Source organism: Alnus glutinosa, chromosome 3 (assembly GCF_958979055.1).
Source record: "Alnus glutinosa chromosome 3, dhAlnGlut1.1, whole genome shotgun sequence".
Lineage (NCBI taxonomy): Eukaryota > Viridiplantae > Streptophyta > Magnoliopsida > Fagales > Betulaceae > Alnus > Alnus glutinosa.
The window spans coordinates 36,775,779-36,799,095 of record NC_084888.1 but is presented as its reverse complement, the minus strand read 5'-3'; the positions used below and the strand labels follow the sequence as shown (position 1 = coordinate 36,799,095).

At 38.3% G+C, this 23,317-nt stretch overlaps 4 protein-coding genes across 4 annotated transcripts; 1 reads left to right on the top strand and 3 right to left on the bottom strand.

Moving 5' to 3' along the window:
- The first annotated feature begins 1,744 nt into the window (after window positions 1-1,744).
- On the top strand, window positions 1,745-4,613 carry LOC133863325 (putative serine/threonine-protein kinase-like protein CCR3). Its single transcript, XM_062299271.1, has one exon. It carries the CDS (start codon window positions 1,993-1,995, stop codon window positions 4,381-4,383), a length of 2,391 nt encoding a protein of 796 aa, XP_062155255.1. The 5' UTR covers window positions 1,745-1,992; the 3' UTR covers window positions 4,384-4,613.
- Window positions 4,614-7,182: 2,569 nt separating this feature from the next.
- On the bottom strand, window positions 7,183-13,943 carry LOC133864178 (NF-X1-type zinc finger protein NFXL2). Its single transcript, XM_062300431.1, has 13 exons — window positions 12,718-13,943; window positions 12,529-12,642; window positions 12,390-12,445; window positions 11,988-12,054; window positions 11,121-11,213; window positions 10,600-10,685; window positions 10,336-10,498; window positions 10,026-10,199; window positions 9,592-9,782; window positions 9,315-9,396; window positions 8,947-9,150; window positions 7,965-8,054; window positions 7,183-7,874 (listed from the first exon to the last, which is right to left on the bottom strand). Exons 1-13 carry the CDS (start codon window positions 13,861-13,863, stop codon window positions 7,716-7,718), a joined length of 2,625 nt encoding a protein of 874 aa, XP_062156415.1. The 5' UTR covers window positions 13,864-13,943; the 3' UTR covers window positions 7,183-7,715.
- Window positions 13,944-15,208: 1,265 nt separating this feature from the next.
- LOC133863433 (putative F-box protein At5g50220) lies at window positions 15,209-16,392 on the bottom strand. The gene has a single exon (XM_062299368.1). The coding sequence runs from the start codon at window positions 16,322-16,324 to the stop codon at window positions 15,209-15,211; it is 1,116 nt and encodes a 371-aa protein (XP_062155352.1). The 5' UTR covers window positions 16,325-16,392.
- A 735-nt stretch (window positions 16,393-17,127) lies between these two features.
- LOC133863530 (phosphoinositide phospholipase C 2-like) lies at window positions 17,128-22,950 on the bottom strand. Its single transcript, XM_062299505.1, has 9 exons — window positions 22,532-22,950; window positions 21,405-21,601; window positions 20,618-20,753; window positions 20,298-20,543; window positions 19,970-20,202; window positions 18,947-19,064; window positions 18,207-18,359; window positions 17,988-18,074; window positions 17,128-17,735 (listed from the first exon to the last, which is right to left on the bottom strand). Exons 1-9 carry the CDS (start codon window positions 22,835-22,837, stop codon window positions 17,442-17,444), a joined length of 1,770 nt encoding a protein of 589 aa, XP_062155489.1. The 5' UTR covers window positions 22,838-22,950; the 3' UTR covers window positions 17,128-17,441.
- Window positions 22,951-23,317: the final 367 nt, after the last annotated feature.

Genomic DNA, 23,317 nt, shown 5'->3' with positions numbered 1-23,317 from the left:
TATTGGTAGACCATTACAAAATAAAAATAAAAATATTAAGATTAATGGTCGGCAATGTGAGGGTTTGAGGGTCAAAATGCACCACCTGTCTCATACACATTTGCTTACGTGATGCTTCAATTCAGATCATAATGCATGCATGATGCACGTGCTTCCGTCTCTTGTGCGCGTTCACAACAGCGACGTTACGCGTTCGTCAGTGGCGACGACCGTACGTAAATCCTGTTTTAGCCACCGCGTCCCTCACGCCTCTTGCCTCATGCCTCATTCTCCTGACAAACTTGAAGGATCTGTTTGGTTTCTTGATGGAAAATCAACCACCAAAAGTAAAAATCAATTTTATTTTATTGCATTCATTTTTTCTAGGCTATATTATACATATATAATTTATTTATTTTTTCAAAAGATAGGAATTTATCTGCCTCTCTCAGCCCCCCTTTCTCTATTTTCTTGACCTTGACCCTTGTAATGAATTTATTTGCTAATGCTTTTTAAAAAGTATTTCTTATTTTTTGTCTAAAAAAAATGTTCTGGGTGTTTTGTGATTTGGATTGTTAGTTAATATTTTTATTTCTGAAAAGAGAAATCAAAAGAAAAAAAGGAAAAAGTGTTTTATATATATATATAATAGAATAGTTTTGCTATGGGCTAAATGTCGTGTTTAAGCAATATATAAACATCATGTAGGAGAAGCTATCAATTAGAACAGAAATTATGATGATTTCATTGATTTTATTTCGATTTAGATGGAGGTTTAGGATTGTTTTCAAAAGATAAAAGGTAATAATTCATTTTACTTCCAACAATAAAACAGATTAGTTATAACATACCATATAAAACAAAAACTTAATTATCTCCTAACAATGAGAATCATGACATATTAATGGCAGTGAGTAAACAAGACAAACACCTATTATATATGCTTAATTTGTAAAACTATGTGAATATATAACCCGTGATTATTCTTCAAAAAAGAGAGTAGTACCCTTTCAATTTTTTAAGAAATAAATATATATTTCTTAAACACGCTTCTAAACATCATTGTTTCCATCTTAAGTTTCTGACATTATTATTTCTTTTTTCTTATTTTTTTTTTCCTCCACTCACTAATGATATCGATTGGAATTCATTTATTCTCAAATTAATTAATACTGGTATTGAAATGTCAGTTAGGCATTATTTTGTGTTTTCTTCACATTTAAGAATGCCAATGGAAGTGTAAAATTAGGAAAAATGCTTGGAGTAATAAATTCTTATAAATTTACATGGTGGTCCCCTTAGAGTGTCATGTTCACATGATATAAAAGAAGTTAAAAAACAGCAAAATTTAACCAATAAATTAAATTATTTAGTAACTTATATAGTAAATGACATGTAAACCGACAAACAATTAATTTATAAAAAATTTATAGTAAAAGCCTAATCTTTTATAAGAACCTATAGACACTCTTTTATAATACCGGTAGCAACAACCATAGGCTTTCGATTTGTTTTTGAAAAGGAGATTCAAATTCTCAATAACCTATTCTGCGGATTACTCTCTTTACGATATTCATTTGTTCGAACAAGTGAGCGGATTTTTTAAAATTTGTTGAATAGGTGAATTTTACAAAAATCATCTCTTACTACTGTCAAAATTACTAGCGATCTAAACAGACTAACAGTAAAATTGTTGAAGATTCATATCCCTTAAAAGGAGTAAGATCCTACAAAAATCCTAGTACTCAAATTCAAATATACCCCCATATTTATAGGACCGTTTACAGAGCAGCCAAACACAACCCAAAGACTTCTCACTGCTAGTAAACTCCCTCAAAGCCTGCCCTCTCTCTCTCCCTCACCCTCTTTTAGCTTTCTCTCTGTTTAAAGATACGCTCTGTTCTCTCTTTCTCTCTCTCTCTCTCTCTGTTTCTTTCTCTCTCAGTCAACTCCGCCAATGAAGCAGACCAGACTCCAACCCACCCCCCATTACGAAAAAAATCACTCCTTTAGATGACGAAACTACCCTTCTCCGCCACCGTCGCCGACACGGTCACCGTTGTTATACTGGTCATCCTCGCCGTGACACCCTCGGCCCATGCTCTCGGCTCCGGAGCCACTCTCGCCGTCAGCTTCGGCTCCGGCACCGTCTGCGGCATCGTCGCCTCGCAGCCCACGCGGCGCATCGAATGCTATCGACGCGGCCAAACCTTCGCCGTCGATCCCAACATCAATTTCTCCTCCATTACTGGAGGCCGGAACTTCTTCTGCGGCCTCCGCTCCGGTGGATACACCTTCCTCTGCTGGGACACCAACGACTTTTCCAGCACCAACTTCGCCCCTAAGCGGGTTTACTTCAACGACACTGTTCGATTAGAGAACCTCTCGGTTGGTGACGACCAGGTCTGCGCCACGGTGGTTGGTACAGGCTCGGTAAATTGCTGGAGAGTTAAGGATCCATTATCTAGGTCCGATGGGTTTAAGTCAATCTCATCTGGGTTTGGATTCTCTTGTGGTATTTTGGCGAACAGTGGGCAGGTTCGGTGTTGGGGAAGCAATACTGAGCTTGGGAAACAGATACAGACAGGGTTTGGGAACATGTCGATGATGAGTATTGTAGCGGGTGGCTCACACGTTTGCGGACTGAATTCAACTGGGTTTGTGGTTTGCAGAGGGAACAACGATTCTGGGCAGTTGGATTTGCCTTCTAACTCGGCGTCGGAGTTCTCAACGTTGGCGCTTGGGGCGAACCATAGTTGTGGGATTAGGCGAAATGGATCGGTGGCGTGTTGGGGTGGCGGAGGAGAGTATTCGGTGAATGTGACACGAGGGGTTTCCTTTGAAACGATTGTGTCGGGATCGAATTTTACTTGTGGATTAACGTCGTCGAATTTTTATGTTATATGTTGGGGACCTGGGTGGCCTAATTCAGGGGGTGAGTCTCTATTGCCTCCGATTCTTCCAGGGCCTTGTAATGATCAATCTTGTAGCGAGTGTGGTGTGTATCCACAATCACAGAGTCTCTGTTCTGGTTTTGGGAATATTTGCAAGCCTTGTTTTACTCCAGTTCCATCGCCGCCGCCGCCACCACCACCACCACCACCACCAACACCAGGGCCAACAGGTTCACCCCGATCATCTACATCCAGGGGTTTGAGAAGGGGTTTATTGGCGTTTTGCATTGTGGGATCCGTTGGAGCTTTTGCGGGTATTTGCACAATAATCTACTGCTTGTGGACTGGTGTTTGTTTTGGGAAGAAGAAAGTGCACAATTCAGTGCAGCCCACAATCACCAGAGCTGCCAGTTCTAACAATGGCATAACGTCGAACAATAGCCCGCCTTCGAGATCGTCCACCATTAGGCGCCAGGGCTCGAGACTTATGAGGCGGCAGAGGAGTGGAACCTCGTCCAAGCACGGAGACAGGGCCGAGGAATTTTCACTAGCTGAGCTTGCAGCTGCCACCAACAATTTCTCCCCAGAGAACAAGCTTGGTGCTGGAAGCTTTGGTGTTGTATACAGGGGAAAATTACCAGATGGCCACGAGGTTGCTATCAAAAGGGGTGAAACAGGTCCAAAGATGAAGAAATTTCAAGAGAAAGAGAGCGCATTTGATTCAGAACTGGCTTTCTTGTCCCGCCTTCATCACAAACACTTGGTTAGGCTGGTTGGGTTTTGCGAGGAGAAGGATGAAAGGCTCCTGGTTTATGAGTACATGAAGAATGGCGCTCTTTATGATCATTTACATGACAAGAACAACGTGGAAAAGAGCAGTAGTCTTTTGAATTCTTGGAAAATGAGGATCAAAATCGCGTTAGATGCTGCCCGAGGGATTGAATATCTTCACAATTATGCAGTCCCGCCCATAATTCACAGAGACATCAAGTCCTCTAACATATTACTCGATGCAAATTGGACGGCAAGAGTATCCGACTTCGGATTGTCGTTAATGGGGCCGGAATCCAATCAGGAGTATAGACCGACGAAAGCAGCCGGAACAGTTGGGTACATTGATCCAGAGTACTATGGTCTAAATTTGTTAACAGCAAAGAGTGATGTTTATGGGCTTGGAGTAGTACTATTGGAACTTTTGACAGGGAAGAGAGCAATATTCAAGAGCGGCGAAAGTGGAGGAACACCCATAAGCGTGGTGGATTTTGCGGTGCCGGCCATTATGGCCGGAGAATTGGTAAAGATCCTGGACTCCAGGGTTGGGCCGCCGGAGATGAACGAAGTCGAGGCAGTGGAGCTGATGGCCTATTCTGCAATGCATTGTGTGCATTTGGAAGGGAGGGAGAGGCTAACCATGGCTGACATTGTGGCCAATTTGGACCGGGCATTGTCTATCTTTGATGATAGTCATGGCAGCATCTCGAGTGGTATAATCTCCATTGCTTCAGAATAAAATTCCGAACCAGGAAAAAAGCAAAACAGATTTTTTTTCTTCTTCTTCAATTTTCACTGATTTTTTTTTCTTTTCTTTTTGGATAATCATATTGGGTATAATTGTTGTTTGTAAAGTTTAGGAGTTTCATCTAACATTGCTGTAGTGTAGGATTTTGTGAACACTGACAGCCAGGAGGAAGTATTGCATGATTCATTTCCAAGCAAAAAGAGCTTTCTTTTTCCTCTTTCTTTTCGAGCCCTTGAGAAGCTTCTTTTTATCATTACTATATATATATATATATATATATATATATATATATATATATATATATATAAAACCAATATGTGGACTTGGTCATAAGAGCGCTGTCCAAATTTGACCAAATAATTTCGTTCGCACAAAGCTGCGGAGTATTCTTCACTCTGAATGTGATAAGCATATGAGAGAAGCATGGAGTATGTGAACAAAGATTTGGGTGTTTTTTGGTCCATACATGCTTTGTGCTTGAGCCCACAGGGTACTTATTTTGTCAATCTTGCTGCAACCAGGAAAAGGGGTAGATGGAAAAGTGGTCCGACCTTTTCAAATACACTTTACACCTCGGGCTCACTTTGACTTTGAAAGTTCCATAACAACAACAAATCAATTAGGTTAAAGCCAGGTAGTTTCTGAATGAAAAGGGCTTTTAGATGCCTCACTTTTTATTACAATTTTCTTATAAATTGACGTGGTTGTGACTTACTTAGGTAAGTATCATTGAAATGGTCATATTAGCTCAATAGAGACTTGTAATAAAAATTGTAATATCTCCTACCGCACTCTTTTTGAATTATGAGTCGTTTAAGATCATGATGAAGCGAAAATCTGCACAGCTATTTTCACAATCGAGAGGATTGCAAACGCTTAGAAGAGGAAAAGAGGTTTTCTCAAGTCTTTTACTAATTTAGGGATCAGAGGTGTTCGAAATAAATTTTATTATGGATCTCGTTCAAGCAAACACGCTAACTTAAACATCATAACATCAGCAAAAAGTATTTTCTGCCGGCTCACCTCGATAGGCCTTTAAACATTTATTCTCAGTGTCTGCAAGTTCCCTCGGCTGAGAAAGTAGGTAGCAGTGTAGATTTCGGCTTCATCGGGATCCCAAGATTCTGTATCATGCTCTACGACTTCAGCTCCTGGAATAAATTCGTTAAATTTAACGGTGCCTCTTAAACTTTAACAAGGCATTTAATGGGTCATATGGTGCAGTGAATACCAATGAATAACGTTATAAATTCAGTAACATCTAAGAATGTTAGTGGTCCTAGTGGAGCAGAGAGAGAGATAGGTGGCTGGTGACCCACCACCTCCTCCCTTTGCTCGTATTTATTAAGGTGTTTGGTGAAGACTATGCCCAAATTTGAGAGTGACTTTGCTTGCTGAAGCTGTTTTTATAACAAAAATGCAACTAAATTACTAATTATGAAACCCTAGGGAAGACCCCACCGTTGCAGTTTGCACATGAATAAAGTGATGACTCATCCATTTCTTCCCAATTTTAATTGTGCAATGTCCAAATCCATTGCCCAAACACAACCAATTTGGATATTTAATGCTTTTCAGAGAATTTTTTTTTTTTTTTTTTTTAAAGGAAAAAAAAAGTAATGATATAAATGTGAAAGAATTTAAAACTGTTAAACCTCTTCGACCTAGGTAAATATCTCATTCAGGTATGATTAAGACTTTGTTGAGTTAATTAGAAAAAAAAATAAAGACTAATGAGTTGAGTGTAATTAAATATGATATGTGTTTAGTGTCATTCTCTTGCAAATCTCTATTGTAAATTCACCATTGCAATTTGCATCTATGAGACCCACATATTTCTTGTTCATTGTTATCCCTTAAGAGAGATGCTACGTGGCACTTCTAATCTGTCATTGTTTAAAAAATAAAAAAATAAAATAAAAGAGTGATAGATAGTACCACATCATTAAAATAGAATAAAAATGTAGCGTATAGCATTTTTATTTTCCGTATCACCTAATTATTTGAATTTTGGGCCAAAAATGTGTTGTTGTCCGTTATTGAGTTAATATTTTCCAAGTTTGACCGAGGAAAATGGAAAAAGAAATTCAAGTAGACCAAATCCTAGCTAGCCCCTAGGAATCATGGAGGTCTCTTGTACGCACCCCCTTTGCGTTGCTTTCAGGTGTCGTGCACCTTTCACACGGCTGCGGGTCTTCAGAAACGTAAAGAAAATTGCTACTCACCAAGTCAAGCACGTCTTACACAAATATAAAGAAATATTATTTAACGTTTAAGATTAAAATTATCATACATAATTTTTATTTTTTATTTTATTTTTTTATCTTGCTGTTTGAACTTTATAACTTTATCAAATAAAGTAACAAGGTAAACATCTTTACAAGTAGATGCCTAAAACGAAACTTGATCTCATAAATATTTTTTTCAAGGATCATATGATTGGGGCTCAATCTCAATCTATCATTATGTCCGAGAGTAATGTTACTCTACAATGATGACATGACAGTCCTAACCAACTCTAAAATTAAACTTTATTAAAGAAAGAAAAAATTAAGGATGAGACTGTCATAGTAATATTGTAGAATAGTTGTGAAATAAATATATAATATATAAAATTATTCTATGCCAAATTATAAAAATACTTTAAAAAAAAAAAAAAAAATTATCTTGATTACCTTACTTCTACACTTCAATGAGTCAACTTGCACTGATTACCTTGAGGGCCAAACATTACGACTTACGAGAAAGAGCTGAGAGAGTGAATAAAAAAATTGGACAAAATTATTTGCCTTTACTACAAAAATTGTTTGGTTCTTTCAATTTGATAATTCTTCAAAATTTAAGTTGTAATCTCAAATGACTCCAAAATTTTCACGCCATGCTTTTACACCATCTTCAAGGCGATAGTTTACAAGAACTATGTAATGGTTTGGGATTTACATAAGAAAAATGTTAGAAATCACAATTTTATCCCATAAAATTATTCTACAATGTTGATGTGACAGTCCAACTAAGTTTTGATTTTTTATTTTTGTAACAAGAATTGATCCAAAGTTGATTGGGACTATCACATCCAGTATTATAAAATAATTGTGAGATAAAAATGTGCTTTCTCGCATTACTCCTTAGATAATGCCAATGCTACGTGCACACTATTAAATTAAGGAGGAAAAAAATTTCAAAATTTTGACCACTTTCAAACTTTCTCCTGAAGAACGAAGAGTGATCATAAAAAGAATGTTTGGTGAGAAATCAATGGCTATAGGACTCTAACGTAGGTCTACCCACATGGAAGTGTCAGAAAAAAAAGGCCTGGAGAATGGTTAGACCCGAGGGTATCTTCCTCTGTGTCTTTGCTCTTCAACTTCATTCATCCAATCAGAAAGCCACATGAGACCCTTGTGACCATAAGTTGCCAAAACAATTAGGACCATCACAAGGCCGACAAAAAGAAGAAGCCACTTCATAGCCGCAACAATTTTCTGCTCAGAAAAAAAGAACAGTTTCTGTTGGTAAGCAAACAAAAGAGCACTTGGAAGACTTCACCTTTTTCTCTTGAGAAAATAACAAACCTGCAGTGTTGAGACCTGCTTGGCTTCTTGTCCGCGTTCTCGTCTTTTTCGACGCTTCGGTGCGTTCTTTTGAGTATCTGGCTCCTTTTCCTTTAAAGAAATTTACAATGGTGTCATATTTCACCTTAATAGAGCTCATCTGCCAAGAAGCTAATGAATTTTATATATGCATAAGTATGCAAAATTTCATGTATGAAAATTCAGCACAGTACTTTTTAGTTTTTTCAGATGGATATGAGGCTGACAATTTTTGACACGACTCATGAACCTGACACGAACTCAATACAAAATTAGCGAGTTATGATTCAGGAGTCTAACCCGTTTAATGAAAAGGATCAGATTAGAGTTAATTTATATAATCTTACACCTATGTTTCGACACGACCCAAATCCGACACGCGACATTTACAGCTGACAATTTTTTACACGACCCGAGAATCCAACACAAAATTAATAGGTTAAGATTGGGAGGGCCGACTAGTTTAATTAAATGGACCGGGTTAAAGTTGACCTATAAAATCTTACATCCATACTTTGACACGGCCCGAACCCGATACGTGAACCTGAATTGCCACCCTTATATGGATATTCATCAGAGCATTCATTTTACTGTGAACAAGAGAGTCCATCCAAACTCGTGTGATGCATTGTGCAGGAAGAGACAGGACTCCATTTTGCTAACAGATCTTTTTACAAGTTAAGATTGCACGATTACATCGATTTTTCTATATTCATTTTTGCGATTATAGAAATATTCCACGGTACACGGCCAAAAGTTGTGCCAACTGATTGCTATACAAGTTGCAAAGAGTTTGAGGAGGCAGACAATACACAATCTAATCTTGTAGCAGACACACAAGAAAACCAAGCAGAGAGAGAGACAGTTTTTCTAGTAAAAAATAGCCCTACAATCCTAAATACCAGCCAGAATCGATGATGCAACAGGAAACCTAAAAATTCTGGAAGGGTTAAAAGCATATTACCTCCGCGACCTTAGATTTACGTAACTGTAATTCTGAACTAACTTGTACTTTACTCTTGCAATCAGAATTACAAGAAAGAAGCCCAAGTCCATACTGATTTTTTGGTATATCTCTGGGATTACAACCAGCATTCCGATAGGCTGCTTGGACATCTTGACATAACCACTCTTTTTTCAAGGTTTGGCATTTACAACGAACAAAAACCTTGCAAACGAATTAGTTGACAAGGTAAATCAAATATAGATATGCTAGTTGAAATGCTACAATTTGTATCATAATATTTGTATTCAAGACGGAAAACAAGGTGTCACATCCACCTGTTCAGTTAAATGACACACTCTTCTCTGTAAAGTGATTAAAATGATTACCTTCTTGCAGCACTTCTCGGGTGAATGGCATTCACCAGGATGACAAGTCTCTGGGCATAGATGTGTACAATTTGGCAACTTCCTACACAACCAACATTACCTCTAAGCCCGTGTTTCAGTTTTATTTCTTAATCCAAAAGAAGGAAACCATAACACTAACAAAGAATATAGAGAATTCAGATTACGGATCCATTTAGTTTACTTAATTAAACAGTGTAAGTAAATAAATAAGCATGACTCGATAATAACCTAACATGAGCATATATCTCTGAATTACCTATGGCAAGGTCCGCCACATGAGCGAACAGTAATCTGCTCCTTTTCAGACAAGCCATTGTAGTATATGCACTCAAAAACATGGACCATTGTACCACAGTGACATGATCGTTTTACAAGCACTTTGCAAGAAGGACATTCTCCAGGATGACACGGTAGGGGGCAAGGATGAGAGCATGTAGGCATCCTCTCCTGAACAAAGACATTTAAAATAAGAAGGCAACTTGTGAGTTTCAAGAATCAGTGAGGAGGCTGCAGAAATATTTCTCTCTCTTCTTCACTCAGGCATACAAGAGTAAAAGGTCACTTAGTAAGGGCATACAATTCAACCCACTAGATGAGAAGAATTAAAACGTTAGAAGATACATAGCATATAATTCGAGGAATGACAAAGAAAAAAGTATAATGGAATGGAGGAAATATAAGTATAAACACCTTTTGACAAGGAAGATGACACTCTTCACAAGATTCACTTCTTTCTCTCCGGATGGGTGTTGCATACAGGTTCTTCAGGGCATGGCAGGTTTTAGTACAATAATGATTGCCGCATGATAGAAGATTTCCGCACAAATTTTCACAGGAAAACTCTGCTCTATGTGAGCAAACCATCTGATACAAGAAAGAAACGATGAAAACTTCATGGGGAAAATGTGCCTAAAACGACATTAATATGGCCTTAGATCTATTAAGTAAATGAAGTATACAAGAATCTTTATCTATTGCTAGCAAGAACACTGCAACCAACCATTCTCTCTGTCCCAATGTGTTGGCCAACACATGACCTCCAAAGCAGTTCTGGGCAAGGAGGGCATGAAGAACCAGGTGTACATTCACTCTGATGTATTGACTTCTTTTTCTTTGGTTTCAATGTAAATTCAGGATTAGGAGGAGGTTTAGGGCCATGACACCTGAACACAAAAAAGAAAAAAATATAAGTTGCATAAAGAAAGGAAATAATCTAGTATACAATTATTAAGATAACATTCATGAACTAAAAAATCTTGGAAACCTTAGTTTGCATTGATGGCCACATGGATATTCTTCTTCACAAAGTAACCGACATGGAGGGCAAGCTCCATAATGGCATTTGTGTGGCTGGACAAAAATAAATGATCGTCAATGCTAAAAAAAAATCTGGGGCAGAACATGTAATGAATTACCATTTTGTCTTCTACAAGAGCTACAAGAACAATGATAGAAATTTCAGATAAAAAACCTAAAAAAATTATAAAAATATAAAGAACCAGCTTTTCACCGAAATTCAAGGGAATTTCAAATCCTCAGTTCCAGTAATATCAGAACCATACACGATAAGAATAAGAACTGGGACGGAAATCATGATGGTTGCCGGCAATCAAAATCGGGAAGAAGAAATCATGATGATTGTTAGCAAATGCAAGTATGCTCCCAAATTAGAGAACACTCATATACTTCATGCACGTTGACATATATTTGAAGAAATCTATAAGCCTATAATATCTTCAATTGCAAACATAAAGCCAATCGTCATAAGAACAAAGCAAATGGTACCTTACAATTTGATCCATGCCTGCATAAAGGAGCAATACAACATGGTTTGGGACATCTAGGAGGCTTTTGATCCATCTCAGTACCACAAGGAACCTGATATAAAATCCATGATAAAGTATTCAGCAAAGATATTCTAACTAAGAGCAAGCATGCAGTCCTTGCATGAATGTTAGTCTTTTTCCTTCTCTTTCTTTTTTTCAAAAATCAGCCAATCAATATGATCAATCGGAGAGAAATTTAAAAATATAAGAGCCTATCTCAAAATCTTACAAAAAAAATACAAAATTATAAAAGGAACTAGTGACTTTATTTGTACAACTCCAAAGCTAGCACATGTAATCAAAGCACATCCTAGATGACCACTAGCATGGGGTCAGCTACAATATAACTACTATACATAAAGAGGATTATTAAAGTTTTAAACCCTCAATTTAAGCAAAGAGTGGAACGATAGTCTGCTCCAAGCTTCATACAGTCTGGTGTTTGAGATGACAACGTCACAAATGAAAAAGCTATCAACTTTACTGCAACCTTTTAACCCTTAAGAATTTCCAAAGGTGATGAGCCTTATCAATGGCCATTATATGCAGTAAGCACCATGTTGAGCATGCCAGTACTATAGAAAAGAGTTGGCATGAAGCACATTACCAACTATATCTGAATTATCCAACTTCTAGAGAACAGAGACGTAAAGAATGAAGAATATTCTGCTATTAATCCTTGTGAACAGAAAACAACAATGGTTTTGCAAGAGTCACAAGCAAACCCAACATAGAACAAACATGTTATGAATTGTGGCAGTATGCTAGGAATAAAACCAGCTCCCAGGAAGAACCAGCCACAGAATCCACAAGATCAAACTCACACCTCAAAGTGTGTCTCACCACATGCACATGAAATCGTCACCATTAGCGGGCAAGGAGCACAGGCACCTCTGCAATAACAAAACAGACTATTATCATACTACACCCTTCTTTTATAATTCAGGATTATACAAATTGAAGTTATCCACCAAACATAAGCTTCTTATTTTTGCAAAAACTACTCTAAAAATATAGCTCTACCATTCCTGACACAGTACTAGCTAAAGTTAAAGATACTATATCATTTTTGTCATTAATCTTATTCAACTTATTAGCTTAACCATAGAGCATCTCTTCTCCTCCCCCCCCCCCCCCCCCCCCCCCCCCCCCTCAAATTTCATGGGATATCTCCAAAATCTAATCTTAGTCACCTGTTGCTTACAGCAATGAGCAAAGGGTCTCATACCTATGGCATGGAGACGGGCATTTATGGTTCTTACATCGTAGCTTCCTGCCACAAACCTGAACAGAATCACATATAATTTGTCAAAAAAAGAAGTAAACAAGCTGAACTGAAATAAATATTATGATAGCAAGAAACACACCTCTACGCATGGAGGGCAATCCCCATCACAGCAGCGCCGCTTACAAGCGTGGCGTCCACAGTCCCGCATTGTCTGACACTTCCTTTCACACAACAAATCTTGATAGCAAGGAACCTATTCTAATTTCAATCACACTGTCCCACATCGAAAAAAGACTTCCAAAAATATTAAACCAATAGAGCTCAGTACCTCTTTCTTGAGGCTCCCACACCGGCACGACTTGGCAACGACGATCCTGCAAGTCCCAATGCAGGGTCCACGGTGGCACCGCTCGTGGCACCTGTGGCGCCCACAGCTCAGCGTCTTGTCACAAGTAGCACCGCACAGCGGCGGTGCTTCGACATCACACGGCATCCCCTGGTACACTCTCTTCCCGCACGGGCACGTACGCTTCCCCTGAAGCGGGCACTCCCCGCACTCCTCGGCGACGTGGCACCCCTTCCCGCACGCGTGCTTCCCACACGGCAGCAACTTCCCGCATGGGCTCTCGCACCGGAAACTCCGCTCGCAGCACTCTCTCTCCTCCTCCACCCTCCCGCATTGGCACCTGTAAACCCCGTTCGCTCGGCACGGCGGGCAAGGACCATCGTGGCAAGTCTCAGAGCACTTGTGGACCCCACAATCTAACAGCTTTTTACAAGCGTTGTGGCACGAGAATTTCTTGAATCCACAGCGACGAACGTCGTTAACCGCGCCGCAATAGCACGTGGACTTCACGAGCTTAGGGCACGACGGACACGGGCCAGGGTGGCATAGTAACAAGCAGCGATGGCCACAGTTGTGCTTTAGAGGGCGATCGCAGATCTCGCCGCAAGAGTGCGGCAAGACCCACGGGTCGCTGGGCGGGTCTTGTAATTTCCCGCAAAAACAGAGGTAAAGTTTAGGAATTTGGGATTTGGAGTACTGGAAGCGGCACTTGGGGCAGTTCCACGTGGCGACGAGGTCGGGGGATATAGGGAGGCGCGTGGCGCGTAAGGCGGATAGGTCGGAGGCCTGGCGGGCCCAGCTCTGGATACAGATGAGGTGGAAGACGGCGAAGCAGAGGGAGGAGCAGGACCAGGTGGGATCGGAGGGCTTGATGCGCTCGAGGCATATGATGCATGATAGAGCGCCGGAGGAGGAGGAAGTCAGGAAGGACTGGATCTTGGCGAGGTCCGACGTGGAGGGCGATGATTGGATATTGTTGCTGGTGGTCTCGAAGTAGGCTCTGAAAATGGAGTTCGAGAGGTCCGCGTGGCGGAGGGGCTCGGATCCGGTGTGGCCTTGGTCACCATCAGAGTCGGAATTGGAGTCGGAGAGAGGTTGGTGGTGGTGGAGGTCGTAAGTTGAGGTCATTTTGGGGATTTAGGAATTTTAAGAGTAAATAGTCGGGGACTCGGGGTTGATGGGTATTGTAATTTGCGTCTGTACGTGCTTGAACTGGAGTTTGTAGTGCACGTGGAAGATGTTCCGGTTTCCGTTTTTACCGGCACTTTGGGCTTCAACTAGATACGAAGGCACTGGTTTTGGGCTTGTGCATTTTGATTCTTTTATTAACTTGTTGGGCTTAAGTTTTTTTTTATTATTTCTTTTGAAAAAAAAAAATATATATATATATATATATATATATATATATATATATATATATATATATATATATACTTAATCAAAATAGGGGAAAGGAATTGAAAAAAAAAATAATGCTAGAAACTACATTTTTAATTTACATTTATTATGTAATGCTGATGTGATAGTCACAACTCACAACCAGCTTTTGAATTAAATCCAATGGTTGTTTGAGAATGTCACATCATCATTGTGTGTTAATTGTAGGATAAAAATATGGTATATAACATTACTCTTGAAAAAAATCAAACTTAGTCCAAATTTTCAATTTAATCTTTATGCTTTTAATTTTGACAATTTGATTCTTAGATTTTTTTATGATTTTTAATAGGTCCCTCTGTCAACTTGAAGTCCAATTAATTAACTATGTGCTATGTCAAACCAATTAATTACTATCATGTGACTCTCGTTTGACACGTTATGTAATCGCTATAGGTGTCACATGACATGATTACTTCGAAATTATAAATATATCCTAAACAAAAATTAAAATAACAAAATATATTTGTAATTTAACATAATTGTGCTACATGACATGGATAGTGAGTACATGATGTGTCACACGAGAGTCATGTAGCATTAATTAATTAATTTAATATGGCATACCATTAATTAACTAAACTAATATGGATTGAGGGGAAATTGAAATCAAAATTGAAATAGAGAAAGTAACATTAAAGATGTCTACTACAACTCTAGATTTATGCAATTTTTTTTGTTAAATGATACTCAAAAATTCAAATCTAACACAATTACCTAACATTCAAGATTTTCCAATTCATCTCTAGATTTATGCAATTCCCCTCATTAGACCAAGTCCTTCTAATAATTCGTGGAATTACCTAACCGCCAATTGGTGGTGGTAATTCATGTTTGCTTGTTCGATTTGAGCAGTGTTGATTATATAGATCAATCCAAATCCGATTCCATTTAATTAAACAGGTTAAACTCTTCGATCATAACTAGAAGCGGAGCTAGCATTTAGAATTTGAAAGGATAAAACTGAAAAATAAATAAAGAAAAATACATGGTAGCTTTGGGGGACTGATCATGACCCGCTAATTTTACGTCGGGTTCAAGTCAAAAAATTGTCGCTCATACCACCAACCAACTCTAAATCTGAAAGGATGGGAAAAGTCTGTTGCCCGCCCTCACACTCCAACAGCTCGCGTACAACGCAAGTAGAACTCTTAAAATTGTATAATACCGCAGTGTGAGCGCCCATTAAGAGTAGAACATCGGAGCAGACAAAGGCATGAGGAAAATAATAGGGTTCGTCCTTTGGAAGAAGGGGCTGCTTAATGCAAATTGTTAGTCTCAAACTCCATGCTTTTGTTTCAAGGTCTTCCATAACCCACAGCTGCATATCAGACGTCCTTGATCTCATGCAAAGCATCGCAAGGCGGCCTCTGTAATCCACAAGCTTCCTGTACCAAAAATATTTCCTGTTGCACAGAGGGAAAGGCAACTCAAACACCCTCCACCTCTCGGTGTCTACACAAAACGCTAAAACGTTGTTGTTGTGGTTGGTCAGAAGCCAATATAGCGTACCGCAAACAGACATGGCGGATGCAAATCTAAAGAAGTTGCCTTCAGGCAACAATATTACATCTTTCAACTGCTTCCACGCCCGTGTTTTTGAATCGAAAATCTCGCATCGACAACGATACTTGATGGTGGATGGATTTGTGCTGAGTGTTGAAAACCGAACTATCTTGTAGCGGAAAGGCTTCGATCCGAGTACCACCATCCCAGTTCCGAGAACATGGGACCGAGTTTCGGGATTCGGTATCTTGCACCATTGCTGAGTACTAGGCTTGCAGACATAATGTTCGAGTATTTCTGGTCTATTTCCCGGGTAATAATTCACACAGACTAGAATACCTTGTTTAGTGGCCGCTTCGATTCTGACGGGACCGGGCAAGAAGTCGAGGGAGAGCTTAGAGTCGGTGGCCAAATTGTTCGTGGAGACAAACTGGGGCATGAGATTGGTCTGAGACTTGGTTTGCATGAAGAATCCGGATATTGTTGTTCTTTTTTGATAATGCTCCTGCATGAAACTTGAGTCGTAAGTTATCAAGTTCCAATCCTTTGAAACCACCCTGCATCGCCCAATACTCTTTAGTGATGTCCAGGTTAAAATCTTCAAGATTATATCTGGTGGAAGATCCGGAGGAGCAAGAGGTTCCATTGAAATCAAACAGCAGAGTGAAGATTTTGAGGCTAAAAAACGTAAAAGAACGAGGGATTTCTTGACAGAGGGAGAATATATATAGGAGTTCAACTGGGACCAAATCAGTTCTGGACAAGGATTCCTACGTGCAAGTTAATCCTATAAAATTGCAACAGATTTCTCGAAAAGGTCTAGGATTTCTAATTCAAGTTGGTCTTCTATTCGAATAGAAAAAAAATAATAATTGGTCTTCTATTCCTTTACTTTAATATTTTTCATTTTTTTTTTTTTTTTTTTAATTAACCCCTTTGAATATAGAGTTTAGAGAATCTTGGGTTGCTTATATAACTATGAAAACAAAATCAATAGTGTCAACAACTTGGGGGAAAAAAGAAAAAATAATGTTATTCTTCACACACATTTTACATCGGCTTACGTTAAATGGCTTCTCACATCACATAAGGGAAAAAAAATAAAATAAAAAATAAAAAAAGAATTTTTTTTAAATGGATTTAGAGAGAGAATTGTAAGTATTGTAGTGCCTATCTGAGTCTGTCTTTAGCCTTTTATTGTTTCAACCTTTCATTGCTTTCCACTTTCCCCATTGCCTGTGTTGATTTCTATGTCTACAAGTAAATACAACATATACAACATTAAATTTGTAAAATCTAATCTTACCATGAAATTACTCATCTCCGTTTCACTTAAAGGAGCGGAATCCTAATCCCTACAAATACTGGAGTTTCCTTATGGTTCTTTCTTTTTTGATAAGCACATACAACTCGAACAAGCATGATTATAAACTAGTTTAGGATCAACTCTTTTTCCAAAAAAATCTTCCAACGTATCATTTATGGAAAAGCTCACTTACAGACAAATTCACGTATGGTAACAAATATAACGAATTACAATCTCTTTATCTCATGAAAACACATTGCCAGTTTCCCACACCACAACTCTGAAGAAAAGGGCACACATTACATGCATATATCACACAGCAGGCCTTAACAATCACAAGTAAAACTATGTACTAACTCTAAATCAAATTCTTGCCAAAAAGAAGGCGCACATTCAAAAGCTATACATTATTTGTCCTTTCTTTCCTCCCTGTGATAGAGTGGAACAACCGATGATCTCAAACAAATTCAAAGCGCATAAGAACCTTCACAGATTTGTACCTCTCTCCCTTTTGACTATGGAGTGGAACAGCTCGAATCCCGCTTCTTAGTTCGAACACAGGTAGGCATGTTTGGCCTCCAAAGTCATCCTTCTCGGACATGTCGTACTCGTGAACTTCGATCCGAAGCAAAGCCAGTTCTGGGACAGTCAGTGGGAACTCAAACTCCTCATTCCAAGTAGGCACCCAGTTGTCCTCTAATGTCTTCGTTTTCTTCATTACAGTATCAGCAGGGACACCAGCAATTCCGATCTGCATACAGATTGATAAATTCATATTTTGAATGAAGAAAATCTTCTAAAAAAACTATGATTTGCTGAAGGGCAGCCTGAGAAGAAATGGGGATGAGTGAGTTAATAAGAGACAAGACACCCACTGTCAAAGCAGAAAAGTAACTGAAGACATTGATAAGAATCACAGCAGATGAGGAAGACAGTTACACCATAGGTCAAACTAGAACAGAATAAAGCTGTATGAATCAAATTGTAGAATCTATCAACGTACCCTTGCGTAGAAATCTGGTGGGGAATATGTATCGAAGTGCGTGTGATTAAAATCATAATACCATCCTTCCCCCATGTACACAGTGACCTATTGAATAAGAAGAGAACTATAACCTTGGTTGACACAAACAAAAAGAATAAATAAATATTATAGAAGGCACTTCCCTGAAAGGCTCGAGGAAACTAAATACAGTCAAAAGCCCAGTAGTAAAGCACTCACCTTCAAAGTTTTTTTCACTGGTAATCTAACTTTAGGATCAAAGACCTCTTCATGTGGACCAGTCTTCAATAGGAAATCTGGTTTTTTAATATAACCACACCCACCATTTGCTTTGAACATTCCATTCATCAGCCAGAGTGATCTTCCATGTCCCTGTCATAGGGAAACACATTCTTAGTACGTATCAGAGGTAAACACTTTGCGAGAACATCTTTCACAAGCTGAGATCAATATTAGAACCAAGAAGACTAAACTTATTGATCAGCAAGTGTCACAGAGACACTAAACTAATCACAGAAAGTCCCAAATCCAATAGCATCTCTTCCTTTTCTATCAGAATAGCAGAAAACCATTTATTATCTAATAGTAGAAAAGTCCCATGTGGGGAATAAAATGTACACTCATACACATACATGAGCACATTCTTAAATAATAGCTCAATTTAAAAGCAAACGTTACTACAATTATTCATACACAAATAGTTAATTAACTATTATTCATGAGAACTTCAAAACCTAAGGCCTAACCGTGATACATTAGAATGCTTCAAGCTACCTGACACCGGTTCCTTCACTGAGATTTTTTCAATAACCACCACCCCCCCTCTTCGGAAAAAAAATAAAATAATAAAAAAAATAAAATAAAATAAACTGCAATTTTATCAAATGAATAAAGGAACAGTAATAGCAAGATATCCTGTCGGACAGAAGATTGAAAAAGAACAAACAAACAAAACATACCTGCATATTGAACGCAACCATTTGAGCTCCATGTGTCCACCCAATTAGTGGATTGTAATTTGATGAGTCAACACGTATACCCTTTGGATACACCCTCAGAATATTTCGCTGGGTAAACCTACAGCAAGCCAATCATCAGAACATGGAAAATTTTGTTGTTTAGCAATCAAGATAGAAACCATTATGACATATGCCAAAGCATGTTAATAGTGGAAAACATATATGGTAGTCGCAGGAGAGAACCCAATTACAGCACTTAATTGGCTGCAACTCAATGTCGAAGAATAGAAGCCACAATTCAATGTCGAGCTCAAAACCATCTCAGGCAATAATTTTACGAGACCAAATACTTGTGATCCCACCAAAAAGGCCCTTCCTAACCACGACTATACTAGCATTTTAAACTGAATGGTCAAGCAAAACAGGCAGTGCCACCATAATGATTTAACAGTTAAATGGACCTTTAATACTTTGTTCTACATCTCTGCTCATTGATCACATCTACTACATCAGTACAGCACTTTAAGATCATCGTTTAGCACTTTAAGACTCATTTAGGTACTTATAAGATTGTTAAAATTAGGTTTTTATAGTGGATATATTTAAAAAGGTTGTCTTGAAATGTTATATAGCCAAAAAAGTATGGTTTCAAAGTAATTGGATGAATTTCTAACACATTTCCAACTTATAAGGATTAAACTTCATGAATTTCTAAATTTATTTGATACGTGGGTTTATGTTGTTGAGTAAAGAAATATGGTTCAAAATGATCTTCTGATTTTATTTTTTTTTTCATTTTTGGTAGCCAATTAGTTGATGGAGTGATGGGAAGGAAATTGGTTACTGATAATCTTTTAAATACTTTTTGAGTAAATTATGATGAAAAAAACCCAGGTTATAGGCTAGTATCAATAAATGGGCAGCATTCTTGTAACAATAGAAAAAGGAAACCTATGAAAGACCTTTTTTTTTAAAAAAAAAAACAAAAAACAAAACGAAACACAAAAGGAATCATATTTATACCTGACAATTTCTTTTCCGTAAGTCACTACAGCCTTTTCAAGTTGTTGCTCACTTAAGCTAAGACGTCTCACTTTATCAGGATCCACATTGAAACACTCCTGTAATCCACCTTTAGGCTTACCAGCATGAATGGTAATTATACGTTTATATTGAGGTGCTGCAGGTTGGTGAGGCTTAAGATCTCCATCATCAAGATCTTCCACTTCAATATTATCTTCTTCATCCAAATCACTCTGCCAGAAAATGTTAAGCCAGCAAATGAAAATAAGAACTCAGTACCTTAAACAAATCAGCCAAGTAGCAAACTATATACAATATCTCCACACACCTTGTCATTTGCCACAGTTGTGTTTTTCAGGTTTGAGATTTCTCTCCCCCAAGCTCCTTCATCACCTAAAGCTTTACCCTTCTGCAAATCATTATCATTTTCCTTAATTTCTTTGGCCTCAAGGTATTCCTTAGGTGGTTTGGTTGATATGATAATCCTTTTCTTCAAGAATTCTGGGGATGGAAACTCCTTCAAGTATTCTTCGCTAGGAGAAAAGAGTATGTCTCCAAATGTTTGAGTGAGCATCTAGAAATTGGTGAAAAGATTGTAAATTATTGGAACAACAGTGTTGAAATACCAACATAAAATTATATACTCACCTCAGCAACTTTAGCCTGAAGATCTGGAGTAAGGTGGTCTTCTAGAGTTATCACAACTGGATATTCAGATGCAGTAAAGGCATGCTCCTTTATAGACTTCAAACATTTGATAAGTTCCACTGGAGTAGTCAGTGTCCTATACGAGAAAAGCAATCTCTTAACTAGGAATATAGTGAGTAGCACACAGTTAACTCAACTCAACTCAAATAATTCTTAATCCCAACTAAGTGGGGTCGGCTACATAAATCTTTTATCTCCAATCAGCCCAATCTGAGGCAATGCACTTAACTACTCTTATTTTGAACTTTAAAGATACTTGTGAAACTGTATCCAAAGGGGGGGAAAGCCAACTGGTACTGGAAATTATTAGAAGAATCATATTATTGTTGCATTGAGGGTTTTTCATATTTTCCATTTTGGGTTCCTAATATGTTCTTCAATTTCAATTCTTAGTTAAGGAAATCTTCAAAATCTGTGTCATCCAAATTCAACACATTTGGTCAAAGATTGTATCAAAATATGAAATGAACACTTATCAAAAAAAAAAAAAAAATTGAAATGAAGAATGATACCATCTTTTCCTAGTATCAACAACATTACTAGTCTCCCTTTTCTTTTCACCTTTTTGGGTGGCAATTAATATCCATACTCAAAATGCAGACACCACCAACTAGAGGTTCTTCAAGAAATATGATTTCATTGAGATCTTATGTCTCGTTTTCACAAAGATGGGATGTCACTTGTGCCCATTATAAAGCGGACAACAATTTGCACATTAAAACCATACCCTCCATGAAGAACATCGACATTATCTTTCGTGGAGTTTGGCCATATATCCAATTCAATAACCCGCACTCCTCCCTGCAGAGCCTGTATGATGGGGACATCGCTGCAGTCACTACTGAGTTGATTCCCAGTCAGATAGGAATTGTGACCCGTAAATATGAAATAATGAGACAATGGTGCAGACATATCATGGTACACCTGGAACATAACCAATGGTTACCATTAAAAGCGTTGTAGTTTACAATTTACAGCGGCAATTTAATTACTTAACAATTGCATGAGTACTTAATCTGCTTCACCAATAGTTGCAAGGATGTGAGACAACCAATATGTAAGCGCCAATCAAGAAAACCATCAATTTCACGAACACAAAAGACAGAGATCTTTTAAAGGATGTACTAGTAACAGTTTGCGTGGAATAGACAATAGGTGCACCATACATTAGGAAGAAATTCTAAGCAGACAGGGAAAGAAAAACAAATATACCAATACACACACAAACATACATATGTACAATCACGTCATAAAAGAAAAGGCAGTAAATGAGTCTACAATAGTCCTCTTCAAGCAACACATTGATGATAAAAAGTTTCCTAATCTGAGTACTTCTTCGCCTCGCAGGCCCTTGGGTTATTTCTAGTTCTTCCAGAACTACTCCTTTCTGCTGCTGCAGCTGTTGCAATCACAAATCTTTCAAAGCATGCTACACGATGTTTTTTTTTTTTTATAAAAAAAAAAAAAAAAAAAACTGCATTAATTTCACTGAAAATGGATTAACCGAAATTATCATCCAGCGAAATTATGAGCACATTACAACCGGTGACAGATTGGCAAATTCCACAGGAGCAATAATCTTAACTAAGCTAAGTCCCAGCTCTTCCTTTCTTTCCAAAAACAAACAGAGCCCACTAACATTTTCCCTCTCTTTCCTTTTCCAGTACTTCCTCTCAACCAAACAAAAGACAATCAAAAGTCCGTACAGTCAACGCAGAGTCTTAAACTGCAATATTACAAAATTTCCAATTTTTCACTTCACAATAATGCTAAATACACTTATTTATAGAAACCTGAACACACATTGAGAGAGAGAGAGAGAGAGAGAGAGAGAGAGAGAGAAAGCATTGTTACCCCATGAGGCGAGAGAGGAGGGTTTGAGTCAGAGAAGAGGTACTTGAAGAAGCCTTCGAGATTGAGGCCCTTCCGATGGAAGATACCGAGGTGGCCGAGACCGTCGAGGATGGCCTGAGCGTCCTCGGTGGTGGCCTTGTCCTCCTTCTGGACCTCGATCAGGAACCTCCGGAGGTGATCGACGGTGACGATCCCATTCTCCGAGTACTGGTCGAACAGCTTCTTGATCTCCTCCGGCGCCTCCGTCGCCGCCAGCCGGAACCGCCGCCGGAAGCAGAAGCACACTCTGTATGTTTGCTTGGACATCGCGTCAGTGGAATCCTAGACAGGTATAGTGAATCACTGAATGTGTATCCGAGTGAGAGCTCCTGGGCTTCTATTTCTATCGGATTGCGAATATGTGGCACGGCGTCCGATTAATAATTCCGGGACGATGGTGATAAACGCTGCGGGACCCGCGTCAGACTTTTTTTAGTACGTGTGGGAGGCATCAGGCATTGGTTGGACTAGAAAAGTTAGTTCTGGCGTATTTTCGATTAATTTGTTTTTGGTTTTTTTTTTTTAAAAAAAAAAAATATATATATATATATATATATATATATATATATATATATATATATATATATATAATCTTAAGAATTGTTTTTATATTTTCAACAAGTTTTGGGTATCCATCAAGAAAAGAATAAAGTTCCCTTATCCATACGGAGTACAATTTTTTCTTTTTTTTATTATTTGAAGGAGTTAAAGTATAACTTTTATTTTTGTTTATATTAAAGAAATGAC

Bases quoted from the DNA above. Each gene is read 5' to 3' on its own strand.
- LOC133863325 (XM_062299271.1), top strand. From the start codon at position 1,993: ATGACGAAACTACCCTTCTCCGCCACCGTCGCCGACACGGTCACCGTT.
- LOC133864178 (XM_062300431.1), bottom strand. From the start codon at position 13,863: ATGACCTCAACTTACGACCTCCACCACCACCAACCTCTCTCCGACTCC. The intron at 11,214-11,987 runs GTGTGAGTTTGA...ATTTTATATCAG, and splicing joins GTGGTGAGACACACTTTGAG to GTTCCTTGTGGTACTGAGAT. The intron at 9,151-9,314 runs GTAATCATTTTA...TTCGTTTGCAAG, and splicing joins CCGAGAAGTGCTGCAAGAAG to GTTTTTGTTCGTTGTAAATG.
- LOC133863433 (XM_062299368.1), bottom strand. From the start codon at position 16,324: ATGGAACCTCTTGCTCCTCCGGATCTTCCACCAGATATAATCTTGAAG.
- LOC133863530 (XM_062299505.1), bottom strand. From the start codon at position 22,837: ATGTCCAAGCAAACATACAGAGTGTGCTTCTGCTTCCGGCGGCGGTTC. The intron at 19,065-19,969 runs GTATAAATATGA...GGCTTGCTGTAG, and splicing joins TACGGAAAAGAAATTGTCAG to GTTTACCCAGCGAAATATTC. The intron at 17,736-17,987 runs GTACGTTGATAG...ATCTGTATGCAG, and splicing joins CACCAGATTTCTACGCAAGG to ATCGGAATTGCTGGTGTCCC.